Below are 13,846 nucleotides of genomic sequence, written 5' to 3'. Positions count from 1 at the left end.
TTCGACAGTTACTCACGAAAACTGGACGGGCGTTAATTTTTTAATTGACATAGATGGCTAGACTAAATTCTTTATTTCTTTATTGTTCTTATACACTTATTCTTTAGCAATGCATTACTAATGTTATTGTTTTGTGGTTGATTATGTTGCCAAGTATTGAAAGACAAGTAAAAATATAAAAACGGATCTTTGTTCCGTAGTTTTCAATAATAATAATATCTAGACGAAGCGATCATTTCACGAAGCTCATAAATATCAAACTATTAACACATTGTAGATCATAAATGCAAAATGATACTAGAATATGCGCATGAGTGCCCGCCCTCGACGTTCATTGGTTGACGTATATATACTTGGCCAATCGTAAACCGGTGTGAAACACAACGTATAAATTTGGCATAATTAGTCACGCATGAAAATAACGAAAAAAAAACTTATAAGTAAGCAGATGTTTTAATGAAATTCAGTTTTATTGTAATCATCAAATATAACTTGTTATACTACTCTATGTGGGAACTCTAAATGAATGTTGGTTTATAATTTCAATACGAATTCTCATTAGCATTGGAAATGAACTTGTATATGTTATAGCTTGAATATTACAATTTACGCTCAACAATCGGAAGTGATTTTGTACATAAATATTCAATAACTCCTATCTTGAGTCTCGAAATACTCTGAATTATAAATACGAGTATATTATGACTATAAACTAACGTGAATATTCGGACACTAAGACCTAAATAAAAACTTTCACACCTATATTCATATAATGAAGGTTAGTTTAAAATTAGAACATCGACATTTTTAAAAGTGGTAGACGCAACAACATCTGTTGTACGAATGAGCCATTTAGACTGGTCAAATACCAGAACTGCACAGAAGACAGGTGTGGAGTGGTAGCAACTCTACCTTTAGTCCGATGTGTAGTCCCGATGCTAATTTTAATGCCCTTTTACTTATGAAGACGATTTGAAGGAGAGGACAGAAAGAGGAATGTTTCTGTGTATACCCTCCACTACCCTTCATGATGATTTTTCTATATGCGAATTCAGATATCCGTTTGCTTGTTTCCCACCTTACAATATAATAGAAATGAGATACAGGAACAAGAAATTAAGATTAAATGTGGATAGCTAAAAAGGTAGGAAGACCGAAGATAGCATGAGTGCATATGAAATGGATATGCATAAATGAAAGTGAATTTAGATAGGACTGACAGAGATGCAAGAGTAGCACATACCGTACATAGTCTTAGTAGAAGGACAGGAAGATAATTAAAGCTATGTGTCTTGTATATCACCAGATATTTTAGTTAGAAGGCACGCAGCGACTACTAAAACTGTAGACTTAAATATTAGCAATAGTGATTCTAAATTCTGGCGCCAGCGCCACCACACGCCGAGCTACATATCCTATTAGAATTTCGAAACAAGTTGCCCGTGTTATCTTTAGTCGACGGATTTGTCGGGAAACTACTAAACACTATGCTTCCCGAATTAGCCTTTGTTTACGTATTGACAGTCGTATGATTTATGAATAATAAACGCTAACGGTATGCCGCCATATTGTTCTAAAATTATTACGATTCGTGTTCAGTTTCTGGAACATAGCTATGAATAATTTTATGATAAACTCCATTCCAACTAATGGTGTAAATATTTATGGAATTTTTAATGTTGCTCAATAAGGTACATTATATTATGAACATATGTTAAATAGTATTAGACCAACTCAGTGATTTAATTTGTTTTTGAAGATAATATTGGTATTTGATATTGAGAAAGAAAGAAATGAGTGTCACCTGTTGATCAACGCAGAAATAATAACCAGTAATGTTGAATGTCAGGTATAGAAAGAAAAATGTAGATTATAAAGAGATGCAGATGATTTTAAGCTAGCGAGTAAGAAATACAAATCAATCGTTGCAAACGTTACAGTTGATATTAAAACAAATAACGTAAGCTTTTAATAAATTTACTACCTTACTACCGACCGAGTGATGATGATCTTTTGTGAATCAAAAGTTACATAAGTAAAGTGATCATAACATAAGATAGACATTGTGAATAGAATCCAAATGTACATAGAAACTATATGTCATAACGTAACTTTTTTTTTGTTTAAAACTAATTAATTATCAAAAAAGATGCAGCCAATAAAATAGTATAAGGATTTATGTAACTGATTCCACTCGAAAATAACTTAGTGATGTTATCTGAACACGAGAAATAATTACAAACAAATGCCGGTAAGTCGGTGAGATCGAACCAAAACGGGAACTATTCCGATGTGTTGATACACAAATAATTGCCCAATTTATAAACTTTCCAACCGGCCCCTGATTATCTTATCTTCGGTTTGAATGCTTAATTAAAGCAGCATTAGTCACTATGGGACGCTTATCACATGTGTAACATATACTTTACCTAAATCCGACCTCCTCAAACTGGCCGTAACGCGGCGGCGAGAATATTGTGACGGGTATAATTAAAGCAATGCATTTGGTACAAATTAAAAGAGATAGCGGTAGCGGGTTACTATCAAAGCATATAGAGGATCAAGCAATGATTGAAAAATATGATTGACATCAGTTAATTAATGTATTGAGTTCAGTAATCTATATATATAAAAGAAAGTCGTGTTAGTTACACTATGTATAACTCAAGAACGGCTGAATCGATTTGAATGAAAATTGGTGGGCAGGTAGCTTAGAACCAGGAAACGGACATAGGATAATTTTTACCCCGTTTTCTATTTTTTTATTCCGCGCGGACGGAGTCGCGGGTAAAAGCTAGTAGAAAACTAAAAAAAAAAACACAACGGCTTAGAAATATAGACATATGCAAAAAAGCAGATGACGTGAAATGTATGATGTGTTTTAAATCAAATTATGACATCTTACTGTTCCTAGTATAAATCATATCAATAATAATATACAATTATCATCATCATCATCATCATCAGCTCACTATACGTCCCCACCTAGGGGCTCGGAGCCTACCCCAAGATAGAGGTATACAATTAAGTCATTCAAAATTAAGTTGACCGAAAAAGTGAGTGACAATTAAAGAGATAAGAAAAAGATGCAATAAAATGTTTTCCACATGAATGACGCTACATCTTCCAACTTGAATACAGTATTTAAGACCGGGATTAAATCCCGACTAGGTGACAGCCACTCTAATCAACTTTCTCAAGCCATTGCCTCCGAGGGCGACGTGTGACGACGGTTTTAACGGCGATTAAACTGTCAGTGGCACCCTGTCGACGCTTCCACGTTCAGAACTAATTCTTGAAATCACCGTACGTGAATACGTGAATTCGCTGTTTATTCACAAATTTGTTAACTTCACAATTGGTGCCATTCACAGTGTGTAATGAGCGCAAATTTTAGCATACAAAATGGTACTATTTTGTTATGTTAAAATGGAACAAAATGTCATAGTAACTTGAATTTTGAAGACTATCTGCTGCACTAGTCTTTATTAAACTATTGGTTACGCAAAAAAAAAAAAACTCGTATAGTTCAGAATATTTTTGATCCAAAAAAGTCTGCATCAATATAATCACAATTAAGACCAACAACACAACTACATTATGATCCTTTAACATTGAAAATAAACATAATTTAAGAATGTTATTCAACAGAATACAGTACTAGTTTGTACAATATGCAATAGTTTTTCATTTATATCAAACAACGAGAATGAATTTAAAACGATCAGTTCGATAAATCAAATGAACAAACAGACAAGTGTAAATGTCGTCTGTTTGTCTTTTAACGCCATTTAAACTGTCAGTGGCAATGCGACGTCGTTACTACGTTCGACGTCGGCCGCTAATTTGTGAAAATTTCCCTCTCAACCGTTATCTGAATGATTTATTATGGATGCCATTTAATAGAATTAATGTTATTGTTGGCTGTTGCGAGAGAATTTATATGACGCGACGTCACGGCTCATTTTGAATGAATGTATGAGATCAGATTTTGATCGTGTTTTGTTATGACGTAGCTGTGACGTAATTTATTGTTGACGTAGTTGTTAATTTAGAAATAACTAGCTTTTACCCGCGACTCCGTCCGCGCGGAATAAAAAATAGAAAACGGGGTAAAAATTATCCTATGTCCGTTTCCTGGTTCTAAGCTACCTGCCCACCAAATTTCAGTCAAATCGATTCATCCGTTCTTGAGTTATAAATAGTGTAACTAACACGACTTTCTTTTATATATATACTAGCTTCTACCCCCATCCGTCCGCGCGGAATAAAAAATAAAATAGAAAACGGGGTAAAAATTATCCTATGTCCGTTTCCTGGTTCTAAGCTACCTGCCCACCAAATTTCAGTCAAATCGATTCATCCGTTCTTGAGTTATAAATAGTGTAACTAACACGACTTTCTTTTATATATATAGATTGTTATGTTAATACAGAAAATACAAAAGCTTTACGTCGTTATATTTTTAATCTGTACTGCCTATTTAATTTGTGTTTTTAAAAACTGTGTGTGTGAAAATTATTCAAACAGATTGGTATCAGGAGTATTTTAAGCTATTCTTAAATGAGTGAGATTTATCCATTGTTTTTTCTTATTAATTTCATGGTTTCTTCACAACATAGTAAGAAAATACATTAGCTTTGATAAAGAAATAAAGAAAACTTACTTCCAGACAAGGACAGCACCAACAAGCACACCAACAAGCAGCACGACAGAGCAGAGAGCGATCACTGCAGACGTCTGGAACGATGGCCCGCTGTGGTTGTACGCGTCTATCTTCTGTAAATAGAAACAAAGTCACACATAATTTAGTAACTTCTGGACTAGTGTATACAATATTTAGGACAATAAACTTTATTTAAAGCTCGTATATACAATTTGATAATTGATTAAGTGTCCTCACTTGTTTTAACTAAATAACAAAATCAACGGATAAAATTCAACCGCATACAATGCTCGACTGGTTAACGAATAAATTGAAGAGGGCCGAATCAAACGCATGGAGTAACCGACGAAAAGCTCCGACCCCGATTCAATCGAGTACCGTGCACCCGGAGCGCTAAAATGCCGCTTCGGATACAAGTACGATCTAAAAATGCGCAGACGGGATCAAAAAATTCACTAACAATGCAAGCAAATAAAACATATTTTCTATGTTTTTTTTTTAATGAAAATACACAAGAACTTTCCAATATTTAGTTACTTAGGTGACTAAATAATTTGATAATTTGGTTTTCTACAGTAGTGTTTAATTTTTTTAACTATTATTACACTAAAATATGATCTGCTAAGCTTTATGGACGTCGATATACAAAACCCAAAATGCACCATTTAGATTCCATTTCTCTCTTTATAACTAAAAAAAAATCGTTACGTAAATTTTAACTTACATCTTAATCCGTTTAGAAACACTAATTCAGTGTATCAAATACGAGACGAAAGCTTTAGGAAAATTAATCAAAGGGAACGTATCAATGGTATCGAATAATTCAATTCGGAAATACTTGGCACAGTTCCAACTGTCCGTCTGACACGACGATACGATTGTTCTGCCGATTTAACAAACTTAGTACTCTGTTACAATATCGACTTTTTACTTAAAACTGTATTGACATAACAAGGGCTAAATAGTCTTTAAGTTAATTGTCAATTTTTGTAGATTAACAATTCATTATGATTTGTCAAAGGTTGTCTCTTAAATCAATCCGGAATTAATCTACCATAAATGTGTGCCACTTAAATATATCGCGGCGTCTTTGGCAGGATTCGTTCTAAACTTTAAATTTAATTTAAATTGATTGCATTGAAATGAGGAATTAAATGTTTCACATTTAAGCATTTTGTACTGTTCAGTTTATGTTGAAAAAGTACTGACTACAATTTCCTTAGTTAATAACTTTTTTTCAGTGTGACATAGCACATGTCTAACATTTGCTGTCAGAAAAAAAATAAAGTGTTCATTCCAACCCCAAACCACTACACGCCATACCGTAATAACTTGATAGATTTTTTGTTACGAAATTTCTGAGGGGTAGGTGTTTAATATATTAATATTATTCGTGCAATAGTCGTCACGCAATACTCGAATGTCTAACAAAAAAGGGGTCATTTCATATAATTTTTTCGCCCCTCCCTTTCAACCCTAAGTGGTTGCATTATATTCTTTTTGTCTCCCCTAGTAATAACAGTGAGACAACGGCACGTATAACCATTATGTTAGATTCCGTATATGTTTCATATATTTTTTATATAATATATATTTTTTTCTCTAACAAGATACGATGCGTTAAACGTACACTCGTACAAAATAACCTTAGTTCATAAATGTATGAATCTTTTTTTTCTTAAACACTGTTTGAATTTCGAAACAAAATGGAAACAAAAATATCAAGTCTTTTGTTTCTTTTAACACGTTCAATGCCACTATAATTTTAATGACCAAAGTAAATTCGAAATGCGAGTCATGTTTAATATAATAACTAAAATATTTAACTAATACTTAAATATCTTTTAAACATAAAATATCATAAAGATTAATATTAATATTTTAATTTTAATATTAAGTTAGACATTAAGCTTTCAAGCAAACTATTCGACTCACTTTTCTTAATTAAAATAATCTCTAATTAAAACAGAACCCTCGAACGTATTTATTATAATTATATTAAGGCTGTCAACACTAGTAATAACTGAACAACAAAAAGAATAGATAAAACGCAAGCAGTGCTGATTATTTTCAAGATATCAGCACAAAAATGTATAGAACGTTAGACACGAGGGTGGAATAATGTTTTCTCTATAATAAAAACATTTATACGCAACGCAGCGAACGCAATTAGTGAGGGTAGTTGGGGGACGGGGGAGACAGAATTATTATATTCAGTAATTGGATAGATTTTATCGAATTAGGGCGTGCTGTTTGTTTATGTATTGCTTAGTAGTGGGAATGATGTGCTAAGAGGAAAAGAATTATTTAAAGGTGCGTTTCCACTATCCAATCCAATACCACGACCACTCAGAAGACAGGCGTTAAGTGGAATCGATTCCGCTTTTGCGTCTTATGAGTGTGCGTTGCGGAAGCCTAATTTTAGCCCGCTTTCCTGTCCTTTTTTTACGGCGAACAAGCAAGATTACCTGATTCGCTGAAATAGCGAAGCGACCACTGCCTATAGAGAATTGCAGATGCGTTGCCTACCTTTAATCAATGGGGAAGGGGACGCAAAGAAAGAGATTATTTCCCCTTCCTCCGAGAAATCCCCATCACATTCCCATCCTTTCCTTTATAAGGAAAGAGTCGGAAGGGGAAGTGGATTTGATGAAAGAAGAGGAAATATTATCTTTCTTTGCGTCTCCTCCTCTGTCCATAAATATGTGGGCAATGCATTTGCAATTACGGATGTCTATGGACAGCGGTCGCTTCGCAATTTCAGCGAATTCAGGTGGCCGCTTGTTCGTTTGCAACCTTCATATAAAAAAATATATATTTATGAAGACTTCGGTCAGTAGAGAGCAATTCAGAAACAATGGGAAGAAATGATGATGAATAAGTAAAGTTGACTACAGCTAGTCCCTGAGGTGCCCTTATAAGGGCAAAAGAAAAAATATATCTATAACTATACTTTTCGTGAGTCAAACAGCGTATGCGAGCATCTCTTGCACATTTTTGTTATACGTGACAGGAATCGCAAATAACGTCACAAGGTAACGAATACGCGTATTTCGGAAAATTCGGGAAAGCCATTTTTTATTTTAATTAAATACCATAAAGTATACACTTCGAATTCGTATTTTTTATGCACTTTACTTTCTTTAAAACCGTTTAACAGCTGCAACTCCGTCAACTTAGTATGGCTTACCATAAGTTCTCACTGTGAACTCGTAGTACTAGCAGTCGTCCGCGACTCCATCCGCGCGGAATTAAAAAAAAACAATAAGTATCCTATGTGTTCTTCAACACTATGACCTACATCTGTGCCAAATTTCATCGATATCCGTTGAACCGTTCTGGAGATACCTTAAAACAAACATCCATCCATCCATCTAAACATTCGCATTTATATTATTAGTAAGATTATTTCCATTTTTATTAAAGAAAATAGAAAATAAATAACCTAGAGAGAAATATGTTTTTGAGAAACATCCATATGTTGTTGAACCTTGAATCTGCAATATCGGAAACCTTATTACGAGCGGCTTTGTATGGCATTTATTTTATATTATTTGCAGAATAAATATCGTTTAATATCCTAACATAATAGCGTTATCAAAATGATCTGTTGTACAATAGAACATTTAGCCACGGTTACTATAGATTACGTCAATTTGTCATAACCTGGCATTATCTGAGACGATATCCGTCATCGTACGATGGACAATTAATCGACCTGTATCGTAAAATCTTTATACAACAATATAGAACGTAAAAAAAACACGTCTTCGTAACGACAACATTCAAAATGTACCGTGCCCGAAATTTATCAAACTGTCCATCTTAAGTCGGTGGCCGATTTGTCAATGACCCAGCCTTAATTAATAAAAAGTCCACTAAAAGGAATTGTGTAAGTCTTTAATTATGGACCTCAATTTTGTCGTTGAATCACAATTAAGGTTACAACATACAATTGTTAATTAATTAACTAACTTATTACTCTATTAAAATGAAACATTTTATATAAAAAATATCGGTTAAACTATACGAGATCTAAGCTATCTTACAAATATAATAAATGCTAATGTTAAGATGGGTGGATGGATGTTTGTTTGAAATTATCTCGGGAACAGCTCAACAGATTTGACACATATGTAGAACATAGTCTTGAATAACCTATAGGATACTTATTACTTTTTTATTTTCGCGCAGACGGAGACGCGGGCGACAGCTAGTAAGCCGACTACACAGCAATTAAAACAGGTAGACATCTGTAGATGTGTAAACGTCTTTTATGGAGCTTAATATTTAAACCGTATCCAACGAAAAAAACAAAACATAAGGAATGTAACCCGAGTTAAATTTATGCACATTTTAAACATCTATTCTTGCTATATCATCCTTAACAATTATATGTGAGTATACACCAAACAAGGTTCATTGTCTTTTAGGATGTCTCAGCACGAATTAGTAATGTAATGACTTTTATCTTGGTACTTTAAAAGCGGGTGGTTGATCGTTTTAGCTGCGCTCCAGGGGAACATTTGGAGGCCCATTTTAAAGTACATTTAGGGCTTATTAGAGCTTTTAATTTGCTTGTCTGTTAACAGAACGCCCCGACAATGGCCCTTCTACTAATAGGTAAGTCTAAAGTATTATAATAAATATTCATGGTCCTTATAAAGGGGAAAGTTAACGAATTGTTTAAAATCGCTTTTGGCTTTTTAAGCTGGATTAAGACGAGATAATATTGTTATTTAAAAGATTATTTTGAAAAAACTCGGCTTGAGTTTCTTAAATTTTTAGATTGAAATTAAAGATACCAGATTAGAGATTTACTTTACTTTTTTTGATAATTAATATCTCATTTCCCCTTTATCTTACCATGGAGGTTAAATTACACCTTTTCTTAGGAAAAAGAATCATTATATGAATTTAATATAGATAAAAGTATTTATAAAAAAACTTTTAAACGAAATCATTATCCAAGTATAACAAGCCGATGAATATTAACGAGTTATAAAAAAATCGCATAGCTTCTCACTCATCGTTTCTTGGTAGCGTGACGAAGTTGGAGTCATCATGGAACACCCACTGCGGCCGACCTGCTTATTAGCACTGGGTGTTCTTTAATTCATTTAAAACCTTGTTATAGTCGACGCCTCGGATATCTCAATCAAGCCGACCGCAAAATGTTCTACAGTTGGTAAATTATGAATCGATAAATAAAACACAAACGACTTTTAGATGACTAAATTAAGATATCAATTTGAAATTTGATCTAGTTCGTGGAAATACTAATTGGCTTTGTGGGAATTTTATAAAGAGTTTTATTTTATAGTTAAACTAGCAGTTGCACGTGAATTTGTCAGCCTGGACTAAAAAAGAATGGCAAGTTACTTCCACATACGGACAGAAGAGAGACAAAAGAAAAATATCATGCTTGCGAAATAAGATTTGTGTTTTGTTTTCGATATTTCATACATACACTTCAATTTTATTAATTGAGTAGATGTATTAAAAATCTGAGAGTTATACTTGACTGATGTAAGGTCAAAGGTAATTGGCTGGTATTTTCCAATTAAAAGAGATTATTAAATATCTAATAGCAGTGAAAAAGAAATTATGGAAACATATTATTTATTTGTTGTACAGATGTCTAGGCAGTGGAAATGCACGGTTATGAAATGTATACAATTTTCTCTTGTCAAACGCTTTATATTTACTGTAGTCTGTGATGAATCGTGATGTTTAAATAAAGTCAAATTACTGTGTATTTTACGTATAATCTTAAAGGTAAACTTAAAAAGCATACATCATATTATGAGCATTTCAAAATTCCAGCATTCTACGAGTTGCTCAACAACTGTCTACAAACAAGATAAGTTCTATCAATGTTAGTATTACACATACATACTAAAATCTCACTGCGATTCGTTATTACTACAGCTCCATCATTTCATGGAAGCATGTCAAACGAACTGCCAGAGAAAGGTATCTTTACACTCGTAAAAAACTTAAAGATGGTGAGATAATGCGCATTGTCGCTGCCACGGCTTCATTAAGGACCCGCATATCAAATATTTACTCAGATAAGAGCCGTGCGTAGTTGTTTATTCATTACCCATTTTTAGAACAAAACGTAAAACGCTTTCGAAAGATAAGAATTTCGATTCGATCCTGGTAGGGGCTTTTAAATGTTTAACGAAAACAAAGGAAATTGTTTGTGTTTCGAATCGTTCGTTCCGCTTACCTGAGTATTAAAAAAGATTAACGCACCCCACATTCCTTACAAAGCATTTTATCTATAGCCGATGTTAGGAATATTAAGTTATCGCAACTTACGATCTTTGGACTTAAAATTGGTTAATGAATCATTTTTATAAAATGAGGAGGGAAATACTTGAAATAATTCATCAAATTTTGCTGTCTATTGTTTTAAAAATTGACATACTTTTAAATTTATGTCCTATAAATCCGACAAGGGAAACGACATTCGTATATGTGAAGATTTATCTAATATAAAATTGTAACCTCATTGAAATTTTATGACTTTTTAGATTTATTTTATAGCTACGAAATAAGAAGCATAGTTAACTTTGGCATTTCTGTTATTGACGTAAGTAATATTCCAATTAAATAGGTCGGTTTCCTTTTCCCTCTCGAAACTCAAAACATTGTTAACATCTGTATTTATTTTCTCATCCCTAATCTACGAAGGGTATTACTATTTCTATTATGTTCTCAATGTTATTTAATTTTACAGCTTTATGAGATCTATGACATGTTTTAGTTGGATCATAAATATTTCTTAAAGATCTTAGCAAATTACGTGAAGAATACTTACTGGTTCTGTGTCGCATGTCTCAAGATCAGGAATTGGATCATCCCCACAGTAGTATTCGGCTTGCAGGAAAGGCGGTCGCGGAGGCGGAGGTAGTAGGAACTCCGGAGGCGGCCCGAGACAGTCACACTCCGTTAGATCCGTTGGTTCTAACTCCCACATCTCGTAATCTAACTTAACACTATTCACAACCTTATCTCCGATATCACTAACACTTATGTAAGCACTAGTATCACGTTTCACACGTTTGTCTTCATTTGAAGTTCTTAGTTTAATTAAATTGGCTATGTATAGTTCATCATCAACATCGCTCCACACGTTCTTTCTGATTTCCTCGTCTTCTTCATTTCTTAAATCATCTTCTATATTTCTTCTTACTTCGATTGCTATAAGACGTTCGCTTTTAATATCACTCGCTTCTGCAGTAAGAATTTCGGTATTAACTTCTTTATTGACATTCGGAACATTTTGGTCTTCCTTGTTGAAGAAATATTTGATTGTATCAGTCAATTTAGATTCCAACAAATCTCTCTTGATTGAAGTAAAGCTTGCATTCCACACATTTTTTACCGTCCAAATAGCGCGCGATGACGCCTCTCTTGGACTATCGTTGTTTCTTTCGTCCATACGCAATATTCTATGATCTGTAACAAAAAAAACACAGTTAGTAATTTATTATATTTGAACTAGTACGTGAGTTATTTTGTAAGAAATTTATATTTATGAAGTATGTATCTTTTAAACATATTAATCAAATTCTTGGGATTCACAGACGTCTCTAATTTGTATTCATCTAGATGTATTTTTGTATCAAAACCGATCACATTTAAAACGACATCGTCGACTAACCGCTTTCTTATCTAACTTTAAATGTATCGATCTCGTAGTAGAATTAAACTACTTATTATTTAATAGAAGAGCTAACACCTCATTTTGAATAACAAAGGGACCGCAATTAGAGGCTACCTCGTCCGTAGCACAATACATCGGTGTCGATATCATCTGCGCCTCGTCCAATGCTTATTTTAATTTATTTTTTATCAATTCAAATTGGACGGATGGTTTTTGAGCAACGGGCCAACGTCACGTTTTCTTTCTATCATGATTGCGTATTTGACTGTTTTTTTAAACGGATCATAGTTTTACAAACAAGTATTAAATGCTTGTTATTTTATTACTGGTGATATCATTGTTACATTCTGTCATTAAATATTTGATAAAGATTTAATTAATTAAAGAAATTTAGCTTTTTATTAAATGTAAGCTATAATAATTATCTATCTAAAATGAAGTTTTGTTTATGATTATTTTATTTGATGAAAACTTTTATTGACGTTTCTTCTTTGTTTCAGCAGTATTGTTTTTATATCAATAGGTGGCAAACAAGCAAGAGGACAACTGAATTCGCCGAAATAGCGTAGCCACCCCTGCCCATAGACATCCGCAATTTCAGATGCGAATCCTACCTCTATCGACGGAGGAGGGGACACACAGGAAGTGAATATTTCCCCTTCCTATTCATTCCCTCCTTCGTCCAATCCACATCCCCTTCCAATCAAGGGAAAAGGGTGGGAAGGGAAAGACTAAAATTAGGCCTCCGGCACCACACTCAGGCGAAACGCGTAATTGCTACCACTTCAAGCCTGTCTTATGTGTGGTCGACCCATTCGTGCAACAGAAATGTTGTTGTTGCTGGCGTCTATCACTGTTGAAATCCTTGTCCTTATACTAAATATGTGGTCGTCACAATAGTTTCGTCCTTCAAATCATTCGTCGTTTCAGTCGTCACTCACTTCGGGTTCACGTTCTTTTCTTATTTCTTGTTTTTAATATGGAATAAAGATGTATTGTACTATAGATACGGGACATTGCTCGCGATTATAAAGGCATAAGACGTTCGCAAGTATGTGCGTGAGATTGCGAGGTCGCAGGGTCAACAGGCCTCTGACAGCATGTCTGAGTTTAATGCCAGTACTTTCTTGTAAAAGATCTCAACGAGATGTATGAAATGCTGATAATTGAATAGGTCGACAGGTAAACTTGGGTAAAGAGGAATGAAAAATACGTTAAAAGAACAGTACTACGTATTTACAAGATTACAATTCTCAAAGCGTTAAATAATAATAAGAATTTTAAACGAGTTTTCTTACCGATAAAATGATTCGATTTCTAGATATCTGTCGAGTTTAGTATGTTATATTTATGATGGTTATTAAAAAAAAAACTTGAGAGGTGTCAAGGGACACCTGGATGGAACGAAGTTCCTTTCAATTAATTAGTGAAGGAACCAATGTTTATTATAGAATAAATTTATTCATTATTAATAAATTTATTTAGTATTCATAGGAATAAAA

The 13,846-nt window shown here is 33.7% G+C and overlaps 1 protein-coding gene across 3 annotated transcripts in view; it reads right to left on the bottom strand.

Annotated features, from left to right (window-relative positions):
* Positions 1 to 13,846, bottom strand: part of LOC106708723 — a 105,914-nt gene that overhangs the window by 9,339 nt on the left and 82,729 nt on the right. For all 3 annotated transcript variants that reach the window (XM_045681756.1, XM_045681757.1, XM_014500270.2), the window contains 2 exons: positions 11,496 to 12,136; positions 4,667 to 4,779 (listed from right to left, as the gene is read on the bottom strand). In XM_045681756.1, the coding sequence (XP_045537712.1) occupies positions 4,667 to 4,779; positions 11,496 to 12,119 (737 nt within the window). In that variant the 5' untranslated portion in view covers positions 12,120 to 12,136. The remainder of the gene's footprint in view (positions 1 to 4,666; positions 4,780 to 11,495; positions 12,137 to 13,846) is intronic.

This window comes from Papilio machaon, chromosome 17 (assembly GCF_912999745.1).
Source record: "Papilio machaon chromosome 17, ilPapMach1.1, whole genome shotgun sequence".
Classification (NCBI taxonomy): Eukaryota; Metazoa; Arthropoda; class Insecta; order Lepidoptera; family Papilionidae; genus Papilio; species Papilio machaon.
The sequence above is the reverse complement of the archived record's forward strand: the minus strand, read 5'-3'. Positions and strand labels throughout refer to the sequence as shown.